The sequence below is a fragment of the Physcomitrium patens genome, chromosome 10 (genome assembly GCF_059467195.1).
Source record: "Physcomitrium patens ecotype Gransden chromosome 10, ASM5946719v1, whole genome shotgun sequence".
Taxonomy (NCBI): Eukaryota; Viridiplantae; Streptophyta; class Bryopsida; order Funariales; family Funariaceae; genus Physcomitrium; species Physcomitrium patens.
The window spans coordinates 8,480,304-8,503,735 of record NC_143419.1 but is presented as its reverse complement, the minus strand read 5'-3'; the positions used below and the strand labels follow the sequence as shown (position 1 = coordinate 8,503,735).

The 23,432-nt window shown below is 39.1% G+C and overlaps 1 protein-coding gene across 4 annotated transcripts; it reads left to right on the top strand.

The window, feature by feature from the left end:
- The first annotated feature begins 16,872 nt into the window (after window positions 1-16,872).
- Window positions 16,873-23,106, top strand: LOC112287811 (uncharacterized). Of its 4 annotated transcripts, none has more exons than XM_024531251.3 (12): window positions 16,873-17,005; window positions 18,356-18,609; window positions 19,112-19,212; window positions 19,457-19,550; window positions 19,865-20,134; window positions 20,302-20,461; window positions 20,670-21,208; window positions 21,348-21,456; window positions 21,562-21,635; window positions 21,816-21,922; window positions 22,066-22,153; window positions 22,339-23,106. In XM_024531251.3, the coding sequence occupies exons 2-12, from the start codon at window positions 18,493-18,495 to the stop codon at window positions 22,690-22,692; spliced, it is 2,013 nt and encodes a 670-aa protein (XP_024387019.1). In that variant the 5' UTR covers window positions 16,873-17,005; window positions 18,356-18,492; the 3' UTR covers window positions 22,693-23,106. The 4 variants fall into 4 exon arrangements, with proteins under 4 accessions (XP_024387019.1, XP_024387026.1, XP_090109794.1 ...); XM_024531258.3 differs by having other exon boundaries at window positions 16,881-17,005; window positions 19,868-20,134; XM_090253668.1 differs by having other exon boundaries at window positions 16,881-17,005; window positions 18,298-18,609.
- Window positions 23,107-23,432: the final 326 nt, after the last annotated feature.

The following is a 23,432-nucleotide window of genomic DNA, read 5'->3' as shown; positions in this document are numbered from 1 at the left end:
CCAACAACAAACGGATGAGTTCCATAACCAGGGATGGATGGATAATTGAGAGTACGTGCCAAATGAAGAGCCTTGCCGGCCGCTGTTTGCGTACCATTCGACAATCATGTGTGAACTTTTGCAGTTTTTGTTGAAATCTTTGTCGTGAATGTATTATCCATTAGGTACAACGCACGTACTTTCGAGTGGGGATTAACAGGAAGTTAGGGGTTTTTTTTAGAAATGCTGCAATAACTTTCTTACGTGGGCTCATCTGCGAAGTCTGTATGCACGGTGAGGACAGAAGCTTCATTCTGATCCTCGGTAGTTGCAATTACAGCCTTTTCATCTGTTATGTAATTTTTGTGCAGGTATGGACAAGCGTAAATCATAAGCTCTATTGGCGTCTGAGAGCCTTACGCTGTGAAGAATTTGGCGTAACCCACCTGTTTTAGTGGTGCCATTTGAAGGATTAGGGCTTGATTGTGAAGGGACAGAGTATGAAGTTCAATTTTGTTTATCTGGTAGCAGCTCTGAGCCTGCCAATAACAGAGAACAGCAGTATGTCTCTTTCCTTGAAGGACTGCCAATCAAGTAACAAAGCAGAACTTCCAAATATAATTAGGAGTTTAAGAGAAGTTGGCACACTATTTGTTGGAATCTTCACCACAAACGGAACTCGACAATTCATTCCCTGCTCTTCAAGTTAGGCGTGAATTGCATTTCACGTTCGCAGAATAAGAAACTCAAACAAGCAACCTGATGTCGACTTTCTTAAAAAAATCTTTCCAATCGTACATATAGAGCAGCGAATGAGCCAAAGATTCACGAAGAAACTGAGTAGGTTAACACATCAAACCATGGCTAAATTTAAACTCGAAAAAATAGCGGCCAAGCAAGCAAGTGACACCAAATCAAGCAGGTATAGGGAAGTTAGCAGCGTCACCTCACCTGCAGATGTAAATCTACCGATCATATCACTTGCCAGTACTGACACCCTACCATCACTCAAGCTGTAAAAGAATTGCAGGCAACTACAACCCTAAAGCACTGGCAGGTATATTTTAGTAAGCTATCTGAATGCTTCGAGTGTGATGAGCCTCTGTACGGGGTTTCAAGGCTTGCAATCATAATTGACCTTCATCATGCAAGTTTATATAAAGAAATTTCTCAAGCCTGCATTGTGGCTACACCCTTCAGTGGAGTAAACATCATAGCTGCTACAATGAAGGCATTTAATACATCACAAAGGTATAGGTTCCATGGGATTGAAGACATTGGCTACCCCATACCAGGGGTTAAGAATTCAACGTCATCAGATTCGACAATCATGCAGCAGCTTAAGCCCCATCAACGAGAGCAAGCAGGTCTGCCAGAATTCGACACTCCCATGCAGAGTTTATTACTTGTAAAATTCAGAAGCATTGGCAGGCGCTGCATCGCATATCTTCTGACGTATCAGCTATGCTTTCCAGTGAAATGCAAGCTCAACCGTGATATGAAGCTGGTGGGAATCCAGCGCAGTCTCAGCACCGACGGCAATCTTCATAACTCAGACCTCTCCATTACCTTGACATCGACTGCGCCTCTAACACCCCACAAACTATGTGTAGAGGGAGATGTTAATTAGACCCATTCTTTTACTAAATAGACTCCCTTGATGAATGATAAAGAATATGGTAATCAAGATGAGTGTGGTTGGTTTTTATTGGTTGTAGATCCAACAGAGAAATGAATCTTGAGATCATTTTTTCTTTTTATGATGGTTATGATAGGTGGGTTAATTTAATAAAAACTTGGATCTATTTGAATATCAGACACTATAATTCAAAGACAACCGAAAGCATACTAGTCAGTTATGACTCCAACTCTAAAGCATTCAAATGTTATAATTCAAAGAAAAATTGCAGTGACACAGGATATGAGGTTCAATAAAAGAATCATTGGCTTTGAGGTAGAGGTTGAGTATGATCTACTATCAAATAGAATAAATAATCTTAATAATTTATGACATTAAACATGTATTGAACATGTGTCATTTATTGAACACCAATCACACACAAAGGATGCCATTCCATGCATTAAACTTGTAGAAAAATTGAAAAAATCAGATATCTTAATCAAAGTGGATTGGCCCATCTTTGATGAAAATAGCATTCTTGACCTTTGATAACAACTTCTTGCCTCTCCAATTAAACTGCCAAACTCCAATCTTACATCCATATAAATAAACATGCATTGAGATAGATATCCATCATATTGAATATAGGACTATTGAGATGAGGTACTCATAGTCCTATACTTCAACGAGCTTATCTAAGAAAATTTCATCAATATCGTAATAGCTACTAATAAATCAATCAATTATCGCAAGGTATTGTATCACAAAGGATGGAGATAGGTAATGGAATAAGAAATTGAATTGATCCACCAAAATAATATATAGATGATGATAGATCTACTGGCAAGTAAGAAGCTAATCATGTCAAGGTCAATTTATAATATCAAACTAATCCTTGATAATAAGCCACATAAGCTGAAAGTCTAGTTGGTAGCATGCGACTTCAAATAATGTAAAGGGATTGAGTTCAAGGATACTTTTGTACTAGTGGTGAAGTGGAATCCAGTTCATTCCATAGTCGCCTTAGCTACAAGTCAAGCATGGCCAATACAACATCTTAATGTAAAAACTATATATTTTTTTTATAAAGAATTGCAAGAGGATGTGTACATGTAGGAACTTGAATGATTCATAGTTCCAATGAAGTGTCACGGACATACATATAATTACCTATATGAATAGATAAAAGTATGTAAAAGTAGGTTAATTGTGTAATATCTTCTAGAGAAGCTTTTTAGAAGCTTCATAGACGCTGCTTTGACTTTATAGGAGTCTATAGTTGACTTTTAGGTTAGAAACTTGGTCAACAAGTTAGCCATGTGCCACGCATGTTGGAAGCTTAAAGAACAAGCTAACTACGTGGTCCATCCATAGAAAACTTGCCTTGCAAGCAAAGGCATGTGGCCTAGAAAGTCAACATATATTGGAGGTCTTATAGAACATCGCCACGTGGCTTCTAGTTAGATAGTATATATAGAGGCAAGAGTGAAGCCCTCTTCACTCTTGTCAACTCCTTTCTTGCTTCTAGTCTAGTTTCAAGGGTCTCTAGTTTTCTTGTATTTTGGCAATAGCCATTCCAGTTTCTTTCTTAATATACATATTTCTATTTTGTCCTATTTCTTTTTGAGAAAAGTCTCACTTACTCTTTAGCTTTCATCGAGTTCTTGTCCTTGACAGATTGACAAGAGTGCACTTACAATATCAGAGCTTTGTCTTTTCTTGATTAAGAGTGGATTACCCCTTTTTCTTGATAAGACATAAGCGCATTAGAAGTTGCGGATTACCCTCTTTTAAACTGATATTGTTCTTAGTATTTTCTTTGTTATCAATTCCTCTCTTCTATTTGTTTTGAGCGTTATTAGACATCTTCTCTTTTCTAAGTGCTACTATGGCAGAGCTTGTTGAAATGAAGAGTACAATGGCACAGATGCAAGAACAATTGAGGGAGTTAATGCTTGCGATGCATCAACTCAATTTACCACCACAAGGAGCAACAAGAATGGTAGAAAGTGAAGATATAGAGATGATTGGGGCTGCTTCAACATCTGCACCAAACCATGTCCCTTCTCCTAGAATGGAACACCCTTCGAGTGTTAGAGAACCGAGAGTTGCCTTGCCCGAGAAGTTTGATGGTACCAGATCCAAGCTTCGAGGATTCATCAATCAGGTCCAACTAGTGATTGAACTTCAACCCCAGAGCTATCCAATTCCAGGGTCACAAGTTAGATTCATTGGTACACTTCTTTCAGGATCAGCATTGTCATGGTTTTCATCTTTTCTTGAACGACGAGATCCAATATTGGATAATCTAGAGGCTTTTTTGGCGGAGTTTCGATCCATGTTTGGAGAACATGATGCAATTCGTGTTGCAACCAACAAGATCCGTATTTTGCGACAAGGCAATCGATCAGTAACATTATATGCTTCGCAATTTCGACAACTTGCAACTGATATCAAGTGGGATGATGCCGCACTTGTGAGTCAATTTCTCTACGGATTACAATATGAGGTAAAGAAATTGATGCTTAATTTACCTGATCCTCAAACATTGAGTCAAGCAATTGACTTTGCTGTGAAGTGCGACAATCGACTTTTTGAATTTCGATCCGAGAGTCGCACAAGTGGGCCTCAACGTTACTACAATTCAATGACAACACCGACGTCTCCTCAACACATACCTTCAGAAGTAGAGGATATGCAAATTGATGCGGTACGTTTCAAACCTCTTACTGAGCAAGAAAAGTCTCGTCGTCGACAAGAAGGATTGTGCTTATATTGTGGAGAACCTAAGCACACTGCTCAACATTGTCCAAAGAAGCGACGTAAATACAAAATGAGGAGTACAACTGTGAAAGAAGACAGTATGTCGGAAAACGAGTACGTCCAGCTACAATAGGGACCGTGCGGCTGGAATCTTGTACAACTTCTAATGAAGGTCCTATCCTCTCCTCAAAACCATCTCCTTGTTTTATAATAGATGTGCGTTTAGGACCTAATAATTACAAAGCCTCTGCCTTGATAGATTCAGGAGCCTCAGCTTGTTTTTTAGATGAAGAATTTGCTAGATGTCATAGAATATCATTAATACAAAAAACTAAACCTGTACACGTAGAAGTCATAGATGGTCGTCCGTTGTCTTCTGGAGATGTAACTCACGAAACACTTCCTGTAGATGTAGTAATAAATGGTCATAGTAGTTGCGTAATTTTTAATATAATTAGATCTCCCTCTAATCCAATAATTTTAGGCTTATCATGGTTAGAAAAGTATAATCCTTGAATAGATTGGATTTCTCGTAAACTTGATTTTCCTTGGAGCATTAGTAACAGTTCTATTAATCAAGTAAAAAACCATGAGTATAGTATAGTAAAACCCGCACTTATAGGTGCAAAAGCATTTATACACGCAGCAAAAGAAGGATCAACTTTTGCTATTTATGCTGCACCTATTTCTGAAAGCGTAAAGACTTCAAGTGGCATTCCAAGTCAATATCAGGATTATCAAGACGTTTTTGAGAAAAAGAATGCAGATATTCTTCCTGAGCATCGCCCATACAATTGTTCAATCGATCTCAAGGAAGGAACTCAGCCACCATTTGGACCAATTTACAGTTTATCGCAAGATGAGTTGGCTGAACTCAAGACATACATTGATGAGAATTTAGCGAAGAATTTCATACGCCATTCAAAATCTCCAGCAGGAGCTCCAATTTTATTCGTAAAGAAAAAAGATGGATCTTTACGAATGTGTGTTGACTATCGAGGACTCAACAAGATCACAATCAAGAACAGGTATCCATTACCTTTGATATCAGGACTCCTTGACCAGTTAAATCAAGCTAAGATCTATACAAAAATAGATCTAAGAGGAGCATATAATCTAGTACGGATCAAAGAAGGAGATGAATGGAAGACTGCGTTTCGAACCAGGTACGGACACTTTGAATACAATGTCATGCCTTTTGGACTCACGAATGCACCAGCTGCTTTTCAACATCTCATGAATGATGTATTTCGTGAATTCTTAGACAATTTTGTCGTCTGCTACCTAGACGATATCCTGATTTATTCTAAGAATGTTGAAGAACATGAAATACATGTTCGTCAAGTATTACAAAAACTTAGAGATGCAGGATTGTACGCCAAGATAGAAAAGTGTGTATTTCACACTACTCAAGTTGACTTTTTAGGATACATCATTTCAAATGATGGTCTTATGATGGATTCTAAGAAAGTCCAAACAATCATGGATTGGAAGATTCCAAAGACTGTAAGAGATGTCCAATGTTTCTTGGGATTTGCCAATTACTATCGGATCTTCATCAAAGACTTCTCACGAGTTGCAGCTCCACTTACACGCTTGACTAGTAAAGATAAATTCCAATGGAATCAAGAAGCGGAAGCAGCATTTGAAGCCTTGAAGACATCGTTTGTCTCTGCACCAGTCTTATATCGTGTTGACTTTTCCAAGGTATTTTTTATGGAAACAGACGCATCGGATTTTGCCTTGGGTGCAGTTTTATCACAAATGGGAACAGATGACAAACTTCATCCGATAGCTTTTCATTCAAGAAAATTCTCAGCAGCCGAGATCAATTATGAGATCCACGATAAAGAACTTCTTGCGATCGTGGATTCCTTTCAAGAATGGCGTCATTATCTAGAAGGCGCTTCTAGTCCAGTCACTGTGTATACAGATCACAAGAACCTCGAGTATTTCATGTCAGCACGCGTGTTGAATCGTCGTCAAGCTCGTTGGAGTATGTCTTTGTCAAGATTCGACTTCATTATCACTTATCGGCCAGGAAAACAACAAGGTTTGTCCGATGCCCTGTCTAGACGTTCTTATTTTGCACCAAAAGAAGGAGATGCAGCTTTTGAGCAACAAAGAACGGTCCTCTTGAAACCAGAGCAATTTCATCTCCGAGCAGTGAAATCAACATTGATTGTTGATTCAACTTTTCTGAAGCAAATCCAGTCCAGTATGTCCTCAGACCCTCTTGTTTATGATATCGAGAATAATTCTTCCAAGTCTCATGATTCTTCTAAGTTCGAGTTCAAGAATAATCTATTATATTTTGAAGGACGCCTATATGTTCCAGAAGGAAAAGCACGTTTGCGTGTTCTTCAAGCACGTCATGACTTTCCAGCAGCAGGGCACTTTGGATATAATAAGACTCTGGAACTCATATCAAGAGATTTTTGGTGGCCACAAATGTGGAAGTCAGTCAAAGACTTTGTACAATCATGTGATATTTGTTCAAGATCAAAAATTCCTCGACATCGACCTTACGGACTTCTTCAGCCATTACCTATACCAGAACAACCATGGTCTTCTGTTTCTATGGATTTCATCACAGATCTTCCAAACTCAAGATCTTATGATTCTATATTTGTGATAGTAGATCGTTTCACCAAGATGGCACATTTTATGCCATGTACAAAATCTATCACAGGTGAAGAAACAGCTAAGCTTTTCATTGATAATATCTATCGCTATCATGGATTACCTAAAGATATCATATCGGATAGGGGAACTCAATTTGTGTCGAGATTCTGGAGGACTCTTTTCAAGATTTTAAAAGTGGACATAAAGCTATCTTCAGCTTTCCATCCTCAAACTGATGGACAAACAGAGCGCGTAAACCAAGTCTTGGAACAGTATTTAAGGTGTACTATCAACTACCAACAAGATGATTGGACAAACCTTCTGCCATTGGCAGAGTTTGCTTATAATAATACGGTACATTCTTCCACGCAACAAACACCTTTCTTTGCCAATTATGGCTATCATCCACGACTTGATACTTTTGATTTTTCAAAAGTTGATAATCCTGCAGCAGAAGATATGGCAAATCGGTTGTCAGAGTTACATGCAATAATGAAGGCGCAGTTGAAGAAAGCTCAAGAACGACAAAAGATAAATGCAGATGTATATCGTAAAGAGCAACCACAACTCAACGTGGGTGATAAGGTATGGCTACTTCGTCGCAATATCAAGACCACTCGACCTTGTGACAAATTGGACTATCGTAGGCTTGACCCCTTTTCTGTTTCTGAACAGATCAACCCAGTTGCATATCGGTTACATCTACCGGAGTCAATGAAGATCCATCCTGTATTCCACGTGTCTCTTCTTGAACCATATAAGACAGTGGATATACAAGGAAGAAGACAAATGCCACCGCCTCCTATAGAAGTAGATAATAATGAAGAATTTGAGGTGGAAGAGATATTAGACTCAAGGCGGCGCCGAAATAAGCTAGAATATCTTGTTCATTGGCGCGGATATGATATTAGTGAGCGCACATGGGAGCCATCCAGGAATCTAGCAAATGCATCAGCTAAAGTCAAAGTTTTTCATCAACGACATCCATCAAAACCAAGATGAAAACCTCTCTTATAAAAGAGACAAGATTGAGGCAAGATAACATTCAATTTCCTATCCTTGTTTGTAACTTCTTTGCATTTGTGACGCTAATTAGATGGAGAGCCAACAACCAGCGGATTCAACTCAAGAACCTTCGTTTGCTGACTTACCGGATGAGACATTGCAATTGTCACAACCTTCAAGACGACGCAACCGAGATGAAGATCCTCAAGAACGACATGTTCTTCCTCGAATAGATGGTGAGATACAACGCGTTTGGTATCACGACCTTGGAAGAGATTCTCGATGTTTGGTGATATTATTGGAGATAGGAACGACTCCTGATGGTGTTTCAAATATATTATTTGAAGGAAGTTATGAAGGCCTCAACAGTGATCAAATAACAGGGTGGTCTTCTCGCCCTGGAATGGGACACTATCGATGGCTAAGAGGACCCATCAACTATCTTCGAAGAGAACAAAGATCAGAGTATGTAGCAAATACAATTCGCCGCATATTAGATTTTCTCAATATATAATCACCGCTCCTCGTGGAACTCGTCCCTAGAAGGGGGGGTAATGTCACGGACATATATATAATTACCTATATGAATAGATAAAAGTATGTAAAAGTAGGTTAATTGTGTAATATCTTCTAGAGAAGCTTTTTAGAAGCTTCATAGACGCTGCTTTGACTTTATAGGAGTCTATAGTTGACTTTTAGGTTAGAAACTTGGTCAACAAGTTAGCCATGTGCCACGCATGTTGGAAGCTTAAAGAACAAGCTAACTACGTGGTCCATCCATAGAAAACTTGCCTTGCAAGCAAAGGCATGTGGCCTAGAAAGTCAACATATATTGGAGGTCTTATAGAACATCGCCACGTGGCTTTTAGTTAGATAGTATATATAGAGGCAAGAGTGAAGCCCTCTTCACTCTTGTCAACTCCTTTCTTGCTTCTAGTCTAGTTTCAAGGGTCTCTAGTTTTCTTGTATTTTGGCAATAGCTATTCCAATTTCTTTCTTAATATACATATTTCTATTTTGTCCTATTTCTTTTTGAGAAAAGTCTCACTTACTCTTTAGCTTTCATCGAGTTCTTGTCCTTGACATGAAGGGGCATAAAGTATGCAAATTGATTTGGAGGCTATATGATATTTGACAAGTTTCAATAGCATGGTAAACTAATATTGCTAAGTTCTTGCAACTCTAGAAACTACACCATGCAAAATTTGGCTATAATCTATATCATCTAAGTAATGGGCCACAATTAGTCATTTTGATATTGTATGTGGATGACTTGTTGATTACAAGGAATAATAACACACAAACTAAATGATTGATTTAGCAATTAGAGCAAAGATTTTAAATGACTAATCTAGACTTACTAAACTTCTATTTGGAAGTAGAATTTTTTCTCCTTTTAGATGGAATCTTCATATTTTAGATTGCATATATTCCAACCTTATTAGATGAATTCTACATGGCTAGATGTTTGTTGGCTCAAACACCCTTTCCAAAAAAACTATAACTAAGCCTTAAGGAAGAAGTTGAACCATGCAATACCATCTCATATCAAAGAATAATTAAAAAATTATTGTAACTACAAATCTAGCTAGATTTTTCTTTTGCTACTAACATATTAAGTTGATTTCTAAATAATTTAAGAAAATCCAACATAGATGCACTAATACATATTATTCAATATTTATCTGCAATAAAGGATTATAGTATTTTTTTTTATTGTGAAGGTGACTCCACCGACATCACATGACATAATAACTCTAATTAGACTAAAGACTGCTCTAATCAAAGATCCACATCAGATTACGTATTTTTGCTAGGATCAACACCTATAACTTGGAGCTCCAAGAAGTAATCCATTGTTGCACTTTCATCTATAGAAGCAAAGTGTAAATCCTTATTGGAGGGAGCTAAAGAAGCAATATGGCTCCAATCACTCCTAGAAGCAATCAAAAAATATCATGTAATTATTACAATCTTTGTTGATAATGAAAGCTACATTAAGATTATTAAAGATCTAATTTATCATGCAAAGACTAAGCATATTGAAACTCATTATCACTTCATCAGAAGAGAAAATTATTATATGAGAGATTGATGTAAGGTATGTCAACATAAAAAAGTAAGTAGCTGACATCCTCCCAAAGGCACTAGAGAAAGTGAAGTTTCAGCATTTAGGCAAAAACTAGCATTATGTAACATGGCTCAAGCCAAAGCCATCGATTATAATCCACCTTTACTAGAAAATCATTGTGGTGTCCCAAATACCTTCCTTTAACTTCATAAAGGAGAAATTAATAGTTAGTCTTTGTTCTCCTCTATCTCATGGATTCCTTCACTTATATGCTCCCTATCATATCCTAAATCTTCTCAAAGTAGATCCTCAAACCTTTCTATCTTAAGTAAAAATCTTTCCTCACATGAAAAATTAGTTCATCTTATTTTTCTAACATACTCCAAGTATCCATGTGTATCCAACTTCACACATCTTAAGGCAGCCCATTCCACTAAAGTGTCTACATATCTCCTCCAAGATCTGCTAGCCAATTGTAGAGAGTGTAAGAGTGATGGCGAAGTATGAAAGTTTAGTCTGGACCTTACGATATCAACCAGAACAGAATTTGGAATTGTGGGCAGTAGTGTTCACAACCCAAATTCAATAAAGGGTGAAGGGCCATCAGCATCAGGTGTTACAGTGAAGCTTCTCTGATAGGAAAATGGTAAACCATTCTAGGTAGCCTCAGAATCTAGACTACAGTGATTGAAGATAAATTCACCATCATACACCCAGCTTGACGGAGGAAGAGACACTTGGTCCATACGCGTAAGATGAAATTCTTCCATTGAGACGAGCTACAAATCAGTATTAGTAAGAATAAATTTAAAACTATTCACGGAATATCACCAAGAGCATTAAAAAAGTTATCAGTGAGAAACTAAAGCAGGGAGACTAATAGTGGTTGCTCCTCAACTCTTATGGTTACTATTGCTTCTGCTGGAAAAGGCTCAAAAAATATGTATGTACACTTAAGATACACCTTTGAGTAAGGGGAGGTGTTGAAGTTATACTCATCAGGGTGTTCCAAGTATATGGAAATCAGGATATCAATCAAGGTATCCTAAGGACATAGATTGGTCTAAAGGAGTCCTCTGGCAAAGAACCCTATTGAGCACAGATCCGATTACTACTAGTCCAAGCTAGTACATAATCAGGTCTCTTTCGATGTAATATAAAGTCCTGATGATGCTTGATACAGTTCTTGAGTTTATCATTATTCAGAAACCTCACAGTTTCTACTACTAGATAAACAGAAAATCCCCAAAGCTCCTCGCACCAGAACATTTTAATAAGCCCTAACCCCTTAACCGTGTGTAATTGCCCGCAATTTTGTGTGTTACTACCCAACATCTCGTGTATGCATGGATGTCGGACGGATGAAGTATAAAGGTCAGAGTGCGAGCTGCGAACCTGTTCCGCGAAATCGCTCCAAGACTGTCTTCTCGATCGTTTTCTTCAACATTTCTACTCGACCGTGCATCCAGTTACTTCAAATCCGATGAACTGCAGCTGAATTCCGGTGAACTAAAAGTGGCCGCGTTTTTCGGGAGAAATCTTGTCGGCTCGGATCGCCTGATCTGGAGCATGTGGTGTTCTGTGTGTACTTGAAATCCAGGTTACAGACCAACCCGAGTCAGTAGCTCACTTTTAGTTAACCCCGCTACATCTTGCGCCGCGTGCGCCGAAGAATGCCCCGAGAGACGACGAGTTACCTTGCTCCCTCATGCACATAGTCTTAGATTGACGACGAGTTACCATGCACCCTCAATGAAGGTCCTCATTGAACGGATTGTAGCATTGTGAACGCCATCGCAAAGGAGATCCACGACGCATGCAATCAATGTGGAAGGGAGTAAACCGGGTAACAAGGGAGCGAGTGTCATATTTTTCTTGGATGAGGAAGATCTTAGGCAGAAGTGGCTAACGTGCTACTAAGATGCGGACAGCTAGCTCGATCGTCTCCACTTGGCTGTTCCTACTTCGAGCTGCCTGAGGATGCTCCCGGATGAACAATCGAGTGATTCAAACAAGATGAACAGCACATCGTCGGGACTCCCGAGTAGATTCCTCATAAACGGATGATCATTCTCCCCAATTAGTCATGGTGGCGCCACAGCTTGCTCTGATCTAGGTCCCAAATTCTCATTGCTGCATGCAAGCTCCAAATCTCTCTTCGTAGAGGTGATCGTGTTAGTACGCTGAGTTTGTCGTCTGCGTTCCCATTCGTATGCAATAACAGGTCGCTGTTAGCATTAGAAGTCCTAGCCTCCGAGGCTCATCTGGGATATCTCTGGTGAACAGTTGCGTTGCTGTCGTGTGGGGCTGGAAGTTCTTCTGCTGAAACATGGCTGCATCCGGCCTTACTGTCGTCATTCCTGCTCAGCGTCTGCTGGAGTTGGCCAAGCAATTCAGGAATGAAGACTTCCTCGCCTGGCTAGAGATTTCGGCAGTCTTCACCATTACCCCCGAGCAGATCAAGATCTTTGCGGCCTCGGATGAGATAACCAGAGAAGCGATGGACGATTCGGCTCGCTAGACGGCAACCAAGTTCAAGAAGAATTCCGTCGACAATTACGAGGCGGTATTCTACATGCTGACAGTAGTCGCCGCTTACTATCCCAAGAGGACATTCGATTTCCACCACGCGCATGTGTACTGTAGGTACACTTCCCTCTGGCAATGGGCGAAGAGCGGAGATGAGAGGAAGAAACGCATGGCCGCTCTCGAGCTCGAAGGAATGCGGCTTCTGGGATTGACCCTGTCACGCCAATCCGACAACAACGTCACTGCCATCGAGAAGGATAGCCCCGAGTTCCAAGAGGAGGAGGAAGACATTCTCAACGCTTAAAGATCGGCGAAGATGACGTGCGAGCTGCGTGTATGAGAGCCCAAGAGTGTAGTTGACGCATACTGGGTGTTCATATACTGCATGGTGTTCAGTGTGGTGTATAGAATAATGGATGTGCGGCGTCAGAGCAGACATTGGATTCCTCCATCTGCTTTGCAGAAACAGTTATGTGAGTCATTATGGCTACCAAGTTTTACAGTTGCTGATTGCCGAATGCTGTAGCTCTGCCGTCCGTCCTGACGTGCGTGACTGTCAGGCTTTCAGAGAGAGCTCGGTGTGTACAGTGCGGTACATTGTGTAAATGGGTACAAAATCCCTCCATTCTGTGTTCAACATGAGTCAACCGTTTGGTGATTTTCGTAATCGTATCGGTTCCAAACCATCTGGTTGTGAGCTTTGGATCTTAGCAAGTCTGCATGCTGTGTCGGACACTGTGGCGAAGGTTCAACGCCACAGTGTCTGGCAATGCTGTGTCGGACACTTGTCGGGCACTGTGGAAAGGTCGAAACACTGTCGGGAGTTCATGGGTTCCTACAGGATGTCCACAATTCGATGCGCTGGCAGGAGCGGATCAATGCAAACATGGATACAACATCGTCCGCACCCGGAGCTGAACCGCAGCTGAGATGGGTTTTTTACACCACTGATCCTACTTTGCTGTAAGCGGAATGGGGAGGATGCTTGATCGATCCTGTGGAGGTTTGTGAGAACAAATGGAGGTTTTGATGCGAAGTACACAGAACCCTAAACCCTGGACGTTATCGCGCGGGGTGGTGGCTTGGGTAGACGCTGTGCACCGAAACTTTGGTTGATTCTCATCGAAATCAGTTCACACGTGAGGAATCGATTGGATGAGTAAGAAACTTTGACAAGAATCTTTCCACGCGCACTGCCACCGATAATAAAAGCTCTGTGGCGGTCTTGTAGAATCTGATAAGAAAAACATCTGCTGGTATTTGCTTGAATGGCAAGGAAGGTCCACTTCACAAGATGGCTGTTTGGTCAAGCACATTTTGCATAACTCTACTTGAAAATGGGCAAATGGTCAACTTAGAAGTGCACTAAGACATGTAATGTAATGACTTTCGGCTTGTCTGATCAGTTCAGAATTGTCCAATCCAATTTATCTGGTCCAATTTTTTCTTGAGTAGACATGTCCTTGGTGCCAAAACTGCGAAAATCGTAGGTTCTTGAACTTTTTTAGTGAGCAAATCATAGCTATAAATTGTAAATATCAGCAAATAATTTACACTTTTGGTTGCCTTTAGATGTATGGACAATAATCTAATATCCTTTGATTAAGTTTTATGGTATCTTAAAGGGCTTGCCTTACAGATATTATTTAAAAATACACATGAAATGAAAAAATAGAATCTAAAGTGGAGTGGTTTATTAGTTTCTTTGACCATTTTCTTTTTAAGCATAATTCTTTTGTCAAGGAACTTAGAATGTTATAAAGACATCTGTTAGATATTGTCAATACACCAAAATATAAATGTTTTAAGGATTCAAAAATATAAATTTTAATAGTTAAATAGAATCTCTTTAACAGTACTTCTAAGTTCATTCAATACTTTTGAATCAATTTAAAAATCTTGTTGCAAGGGCGGATACTGCTCCGAAGCAAGAGCAACAACTTATTCAAATACATATTATTGGCAATGTCTGCAATACAATTTCTAATACCTTGGAATCAAAGTACAATTTATTGAGCAATTCAAGACTCAATAATATCAGCGCAAAGATGTTTAGCAATGACCACATCAATATTTACAACTTCAGTAGACATGAATTTGTATCCAGAGACTTCTTTGAGAATAATAATTCCTTTGAAAAAAAACAAAATAAGTGATTTGTCAATAGGCAAATGTGTCTTAAATGGGAATGAAGGAATTTTGGGTGAACAATGGGACACATGCCTATTATGCCAAAAAGTGCAAGAGATTGCCAATCTTTTTTTTTTTTTTTTTTTTTTTTTTTTTTGCTAGATGAAGGTTGGACCCCTATTGCACTTTAAAAATACAATAATTGTAATTGCTTATCACATGGAGTGGTAGTTTTGATATTATGACAAAAGTGAAGGATACATTTGCTATTATGAAGAATACAAGGATATTCTTGATATTTCAACATTTTTCAAGGATATGTATGATATTTTTCCTATTATCTAGTTGCTATAATAGGAAGAAGAAAATAATACAAGTGATATTTCAATTTTATCAACATTAGTTTTAGAATAATAAAAACTAGATCTTGTTTCTAATCTTGTAGCTATTGATGTTTAAATCTTTTGTTTTATTTCTATTTTTATTACTTTTAGTTGATAATGTTATTATTCTAATATATAACAATATGTATTAAAAAAAAATCAATAGATTTTTAAGCTACTTATGATATTCTTCTTTAGGTATATGAAAGTTATAAAAAGTTAATTGAAAAAATAATATTTTAAGTTTTAAAGAATTTTATATAAAATATTAGGAGATTAAGTTTATACTAGCAGAAACATGTGTTGTTGGGCACAAAAACTTGTTGGGCACAAAAACTTGTGTGTTTTCCATGTTCATCCATGTTCTCTCGTTCCCATGTTTAGGCAATGAAAAGGCTTCTTTGCCTCTTTGTCTTCTATCCAAGCTATTTTATATAATAAATAAATAAATAACTAATTGAATACATATATATATATATATATATATATTTCACATTCATTACAACTCAATTCACATTTCAATTCACATTTATTAGAGTAAGTTATTATTTGATAGGCATGTTTATTTCATGTATAATAAAAACCTTGAACAATGATGCTATTATATTCCATGTTTAGAGGTTTTAATTATATAAAGAAACATTATCAATTTTAAGCACATAAATTAATTATCGTACTTGTTTTGCAACATCACATGATTTTTGAGAATCAAGATATATTTATTGTAAAGAACATAAAAGAATTTGCTGATTTTACTCTTGAATTCCCTTTGAAAATACATAGCACTGAGATATTGTGAATTTTTAAGAAGAATAAATATATTGTATGTTACAAAGAATGCCTTGAAGTTGTACAAAACTTGGATTCATTTAAGTTATTAAGCATTAACCTTGTAAGTTTTTCAATCATGTAATTATTTTTGTACAAATCGTTTTAGATTCAAATTTTACTATATTTTCATACATTATTAAAGGACGTGGAATATAAAATAAAATTTATATGAAAGGCCCAATTCTTCACTTGATATGTGTAGTATAAAATAAAATATGAAATACCGAATTTATAGATTATAATTATGGAAATATAATAGAGAATAATATTTATTAATTATCAGTACTTCAATGCAGTACTTGTTTTTTTGATTTCTATGAAACCTTCTTTCCTCTTAGTAAACTTAAGGTGCATTTCATATATTTTAAAAAAATGCACCTTAACCATGATGTAAACTGTGAAGAAATATATATATATATATATATTTCCACATCTCTCAAAATCATAAAGCTGTGTGAAATCCTCTTCATCAGCATAAAAGCCAATTCAAGGGTTTTATTGATTGGGTGAAAAAGACTTACATTCACAACTAATTGGCTTTGAAAATAAAACATACCTACACGTCACCATTTGGTATTTATTCACAAAATTCTAAAATTCTAAAATTCTAAAAAAAAAAACCAATGATTATTTTTCCAAAACAAGTAACATACATTTGGTTAAAAAAACCATATTTTTCCTGTGAAATGTTACCGAAATAGAAAAATCTCTAAAATAAAAAAATGTCATAAAACTCTGCACAGCAACAACTATAGAATAATCTTGTTTTTGCTATCTCAATCCGTTCTCAAAGTCCCCGATAAGTTCCCTAAATGTTTCCCAAGTGTTCTCGATTGATTCCCAAAGTCCCCAAGCGTTATCCACAGTGACACTTCCACGACGCTTCCAGCCTCCAGCCCTAACGAATGTCCCGCGGTCTCACTCTCTCGCTCGCTCTCCGTCCCTCCTGCTCACCTCGATCACTTCCCACCATCGACCTGACGCTCTGCCCCTGTCTGTGCGTGTGTGTGCGTCCCTAGGACACGGATTTTGAGGCACAGCGACGATCGGAATCGTCCATCCCACCGAGTGAGCGACCTTCTCTGGCTCTAAGGCCTTCCGGACCACCTTCTTGCATCCATTCAGTGATTTTTTTTTTTTCTTTTCTTTCTTTCTCGCACGCTTCCTTCGTTGTCGCGCTCTTGCTTGCTAGGAATTGCAAGTCGTTGTCCTTCCTTTGTCGCTAGGACTCGTAAGGCGCTCCTGCTTGGTGAACCTTCTAACTCTGGTGTCCCTGCAAATTGCATCGGTTGTTCACTTTGTGGAATTTTTATTTTTGCCTTGGTGGCGAGATTTTAGGGTTTTTACTCGCTGTGAAGACTGTTGAGGTCAACCGCGATGGTGGATTGATGACCTCGTTCTGGATTGCCTAATTGATGTGATTGAGTGACATTGGCGCAGACTTTTTAGTGATCAGTGGATGATGGCGAGTAGATTAGGCGGTTGTTGTCGTAAGTTATCTGGAATGGTCTGTTTAGAACAAATTGCGGGACCTGTGTAATAATGTCATGGAGATTTTCACAAGTTCCTTCTGTTTTGCGTTTTTCTCGCATGATATTGCCTTATCGCCAGATTGAAGGTGTGACAGTTATTTTGTTGCATCTAGGGAGATGTCATTGATTTTATCCGTGGCAAGCTCATCTTGTTGTATTCTTAATTTAAATGACTCCATTCAACGAGTTTTACTTACTCCTCTGGAAGGCTACGGTTGGGATTTTGCAATTCGCTGAGAATTCATGTATTTTTACAGCACACCTGAGCAATCGATTCGGTCCTCGGAAGTTCTGGAGCTTTGTGTTACATGCATGCAGTTCTCCAACGATTCTTAGGTGGAGGAAGGAGTGATGGTTAATGTAACACCAGCATTAAATGCAGATGTGGTTTCTACCAATAGAAAGAGTGTTGTTTATGGTCCTACCTATTTGCGGAATGGGTGCTTTTCTTGGAAATTCGGTATTTCTGGAATGTTTCTGTTACTTGTGAGCATTGTTGCAAGAAATACAGTCGTAGCTGCAATATCGTGCTTTATTTATTTGTTTATTTGGGTTCGGTGGAGAGGGGATTCATGTTTTAGTTTGTGAAGTTTCGCTCGACTTTTTATGCATTGAACTGGTTTTTGGCGCGAGGCCGTGTAATGCATTATATTTGTTGGTTCACGTATCCTGTGGATACTTAGATTTTCAGATGGGCTTCACTTTCTGGTCGTAAGAAAGGCAGATCGATCTCACTGCTTCCCTCATATGATTGGAAGCGAGACCAAGGAAGGACGAAGCAATCATTTGATTGTGTTTTGCTTGTGATTGTTGATTTTCGTTTCTCAGGGTCGATCTGATCTTTGTGTTTGGAGAAAAACCTTAAACATCAAACTCATCTATTCAGGGCTGGAAGGTTGAGTGTTGTCAAGAATCCACCGACACGGAATCCATTTCGCGAGTTATCCTGAGCAAGGTTTGTGCTTGAACATCGACTGAATAATATATAGCATGAGGATCTGAGGATAGGAGGAGTTTATCAACATGGATGGAGCAAAGTTTACTATAGATCTGAGTAGCAGTGGCGCAGCGAAACTCAGGGAATGTGTGAAGGAGAAGCTGTCTGAATACATTGGAAACGATACGGATGATGTGCTTGTGGTATGTTTCTTTTAACTTATTGTACTTCTGTAGATGTCTGGTGCTTGCTTGTGCAATTTCTTGTTTTTATGTATCTGGTTCAATGTTTTTCGGTCATGCATTTGTTGTACCCAAGATGACGCTATTCTCATGAAGAGTGATCCAGGACACGTCTCAGCTGTCACTTTTAGTTTGGCAGTTTTTATTCAAGGTGCAGCTGATCATGGTTTAAGAGACGAGGTTCTTTCTGGAAGTGTCCTTCCATTCGTTTTCCGCGTTAGTGTTAGTGTCTGCCGATGTTACGGATGCTTGATTTTTAGGATGTGTCTAGTGCTCTTCTCGTTGATGGAGAAGACGGATGTGGGTTGACGTGATATGATTTTTCTCTCCTTCGGGCATTTTGGGCAAACGAGTGGAAGTCCCACAACAAGTTCCTGAACATTTTCCAGCAGATTTTTGCCTTCTGTAATGTATTTTCCTCTATTCTTTTTAAAGACTCTAATATTAGTGCGGTGATGTGCAGGAGTATGTGGTTGTGCTCGTGGGACATGGAAAGGAGAAGTCGCACGCTGTTAAAGATCTTGAAGCTTTTCTAGGCGGAGGCAGCGAGTCATTTGTGTCTTGGTATGTTCTTTCTTGCTAATTTGCATTTAATTTCATCTGTAAGAGTAATCCAGGAAGTTATACTATTTACGTGAGTTCGTAGTTCTGTTGTATATTTGAAAAAACTTAATTGGACTGATCAGTGAATAGGTTTGACCTCGTTACTTCTTCGTACTTGCATGCAAGAAACATTGCTTGATGTGCTTTGGTTAAGTGAAATTATGGGCGAACACGAAAATGTAATCCAGTAGGAATGGTGGTGCAGGCTTTGGGATCACATGTCTGTTAACAAGGAGTCGTACTGCAAGATTGAGGATAGCAGGCCTCCTAATTCCGAGTTGGCAGACGAGGATACCCAGGTGCAGATAGTTCGATCCTTCTTCATTTATTCCAAACTCCTACTGATATGAGTCAGGCTTTCTTATTTTTGTTATTGTTCAGTATGAAAGGTCGCGATAGGTCATTTTGAGAGCCAAGTTATGTCTTGAGATACGTCCTTGATCATAAATTATCTAATATTTGAGAAGAACTTCAGAACATTCTGCAATATTTATTAACTTATCTTGATGTTGTCCACCCTGTTTGATGCTACTCACAAAATTGATGTCGTCCATGATTTGTGTGTTCTTGAAGCACGTTGATTCTCATCTAATCTTTTCTTTCAAATACACAGCAGGGCGAACCTAGTCTACGATCAGTTGTGACTGTAGTTGAGCATGATGAGAAGACGACTACACGGATGGAAGTTGAGGAACTGTCTGAAGGACTTGAGTTTACTCGATCGGTGCAACTAGATGACGTGAATACAGTTGCTGAAGCTGGCAACTCTTTGGGGAGGAGAAGTCGCCGGCGGGATGGATCACGTCGCAACGAGGCCAAGCGACCACGGTCACCTGAAATATGGATTCGCCGAGGTGGAGGACGGGTTGACAGGCCTGACGTGGTATGCTGAAACAGCGAATCTGCTGACATCAGATTCTCGTATTGGTCTTGTTTAGCCCATGAATGTTTTCGAGTAGCTCTTTCAGTCGCTCAAATTACGCTCTCCTACAATTGCCACTTTATTGAATGGTCTCTCATGCATCTTAGACACCTGCTTGGTGGTTGCAGAAAGAGATGTCTCCTCCAGTTGTGAAGGCTTCTCGTCGCCTTTTGATCAATGCAGTGAGGGAGGTTTTTAACGAAAGTGCACTCCTTGCCACCAAGAGGGATGCTTCTAAGAAGACCGAATCAGCCAAGCGGCTCCAATCTGTGGTGTCGTCAGATGCTGGTAAACTCATTTAAAACTGGTATGAGAGTCTTTGTGGATTAGACAGTTTCAAGACGCACATGTAATTGGTCTACGTAGTTCTTCAGTCGGTTCTCGCATCCACTAGGTCTTTGTTTCGTAGAATTTAGCTATGGGCTCTAATTATGTGCTACAATCTTGTAGAATACGTATGTCTAAGAAAGGCTCTCACAACAAAGTGTGCATCTAGACTTGCAGGGTAATGGAGGAACTGAAGTTGACATGATTCATGAAATCCCTGCTGTTGAGCTGGAACCGTTCGCTGTGGAGGATCGTCATTTTAACAGAACCTCTCAGTTACAACAGAGGCAAATGCAGGACAAACCTGTTTCTGTGTGGGATCGAATTAAGTTGAATGATCGAAGTGCCCAGAACAATACGAACATGTTTGGAGCCGAAGGCCAGTTTGCAAGTGTCCATTTTGAAAATAGGGGAAAATGGAAGAAGAACGGAGCTGCTGGACTTAGAGCAGGATCTGGTAAAGGAAGAGGTGGCAGGGAGCAGAGATATAGAGGAGCACCGTACTCTGGTAGGACAGTGGATGTATATGGACATATACTGGAAGATGCATTGCCAAGTGTTAATGCGGAACATATGCAGAATCAGGACAGTCTACATAGAAGGAATAGTTTCAATTCTCACAAGCCGGGAGGTCAACGTTCAGAAAACGGATTCTCATCATCAGTTGGAAAGGTTGTGGGAGATGAACAAGTGACCATCGCTAATGAGGTAGGGCATTCCAAGGTTTGTTATTTATTTATTTAGTTATTTTCCTCTTCCTCTAGTGGGTCGAGATATAGATACTCTTTCCTACTTTTGTGTAGGTATGGATTCATTTGTTGAAGTCATTTTTTCTTTTTGAACGTAGGATGTTTTGGAGATGAAAAAGAGACTGAGGCAAGTACAGCTCGATATGACCAAACTGCGAGCTCGCCAGGCAGAAGTTTCCAAAGAGGTGCAGAACTCACCCGCTGCTGGTGAGACTCTCTTCCTGGTTGAGTCAGATTTGTAGGTACATCAATTTGTTCGTCCAGCCGTGTTACTGATGGTAATTAATAGTTTTTACGTTAATTGGAGTGTAGGTGTCAGGTCGATACCATTTGAACCGCAACCAAGTCAAGAAGACATCAATGATCGGTCTGTGTTTGTCACCAATGTAAGTTTTTCAATGTCTTATTAGTTGGTTGGATACTTCTTGTAGTTATAGCTTTTATCATTGTCTACTGCTTTTATGCGAGCACAATTTTCCGCTCTTTTGATTCAAGCACCAATAAAGGACGGCATGCTGTAGATGCTGTCTGAGTCCTCACTTGTGTCTGGAATGAATTTTTGGCAGGTGCATTTTGCTGCAACACAAGCAGCTTTACGAGTTCATTTTGGTGGGTGTGGATACGTTAATCGGGTGACTTTGTTGGTAGAACCGGCCACTGGCAAGCCTAAGGGGTTAGTGGAATGCAATGTCTATTATGAATTACTTGATACCCTTTATCTTTTAAATTGCAGTTGTTGTATAATGTATCCTTTAGAGGGGCCTTGTAAGACTGTCAGAATCTTCATGATATTAAGTCTTCGTTGCGTTTTGGCAGATCTGCTTTTGTGGAATTTACTACAAAGGATGCAGTAGAGAATGCTTTAGCTTTGAATGAGTCATCACTGCTCTCTCGTAACCTCAAGGTGTGCACCTCTTCTTATTGATGTTATCGTTGGGAATCAAGCCCTGTTTGCCCTTTTGGTACAATTTGACAACTTGTCCGCTAATCTCTGAATTCTTGGTGCAACCTCGTGATCTTCCGTTAGAAATAACATGTATTCTTTTCCATGCACCTGATTTCTTATTATTGTCATTTGTATGCGAGCAGGTTATGCGCAAGGATTCTGCTATTGCAGAGATGAACCCTGATCCATCCCTTTCCAGTTCATTTATTCCACCACCATTTTCAAGAGGGCATCCAAGAGAGCATATGCCTCCGCATAAAATTTATCTTGCAAGGCGACCAATTGGTCCCCCCATGCCTTATATGGGAACTTCAAATTTAAAATGGAAGCGTAATGCATTAGTAGGAGCAACAACTGGAACTCCGAGCGGTGTTTCTACTTCCACAGATGTGGAAATGATAACCACAGGTCCTGTGCGATCATCGCGATCTTTGTCTTATGTTCGAGTGGCCCCTTATGCAATTCACGGTACTGCTGATGATTCTCAGAAGAAGTAAATGTGGTGACCCTTTTCCTTGCAAGTGTCCCACACAGGCCAGTAGAATCCTTGAATTTTAGATTAATTCATATTAAGGTTCTAGTTAATCTTGAAAAAAGAGTGCTGCTGTACTGCCTTGACTGAGTAGACGAGTGCGTAGCCGTATACTTTTAGATTTAAGTAGAAAATTTTCTAACCTTCATCTTTACTTGAGGTTAGCACCCCGCTTTTAGGTCTGTGCTACATGCAATTCTGAGCGTTTGTCTTGTAGATGGAGCTTGTATTTTGAGATCATTAGTCAATGCAGAATCCAGGTTCTTCAACAATTGAAGAACGGGAGATAAAATCACCTAGTCAACAAGTCTGCTACCTGCTTGCAGCTGTAACCTTCACGTTTCTCTTATGGAGCTGCCTAAATGTCTTTATTTTTTTAGGTGGTGTGTACTAGGTGTTCAAATGTGGTCTGAATGGATGACTGGCAGGGTACATCAAAGTGCATTCCAATTTTCAAGTAATCTAGCTTCATTCTGCCCTCAATGCTTGTTCAATTGGTCGATTTGGTAATGAGGGCAATTACCAGACATGTTTTGAGCCTGGTTACTACTCAAATGTCATAGCTTGGCAGAAAAATAATTTATTGCTCACTTTAACTTTAGCATGTAATTTTGGCATGTGAAAGAAAATTGAGATCCTATTTTAATCCATTTAGAAACTTATGAGTTATTTTGAAATTACAATTGTTTAATTTATGTACAAGAA

Excerpts from the sequence above, each read along its gene's own strand:
- LOC112287811 (XM_024531251.3), top strand. The coding sequence starts at position 18,493 with ATGGATGGAGCAAAGTTTACTATAGATCTGAGTAGCAGTGGCGCAGCG. Across the intron at positions 19,213-19,456 it reads AGCGAGTCATTTGTGTCTTG|GCTTTGGGATCACATGTCTG; the intron begins GTATGTTCTTTC and ends ATGGTGGTGCAG. Across the intron at positions 22,154-22,338 it reads TGCTCTCTCGTAACCTCAAG|GTTATGCGCAAGGATTCTGC; the intron begins GTGTGCACCTCT and ends GTATGCGAGCAG.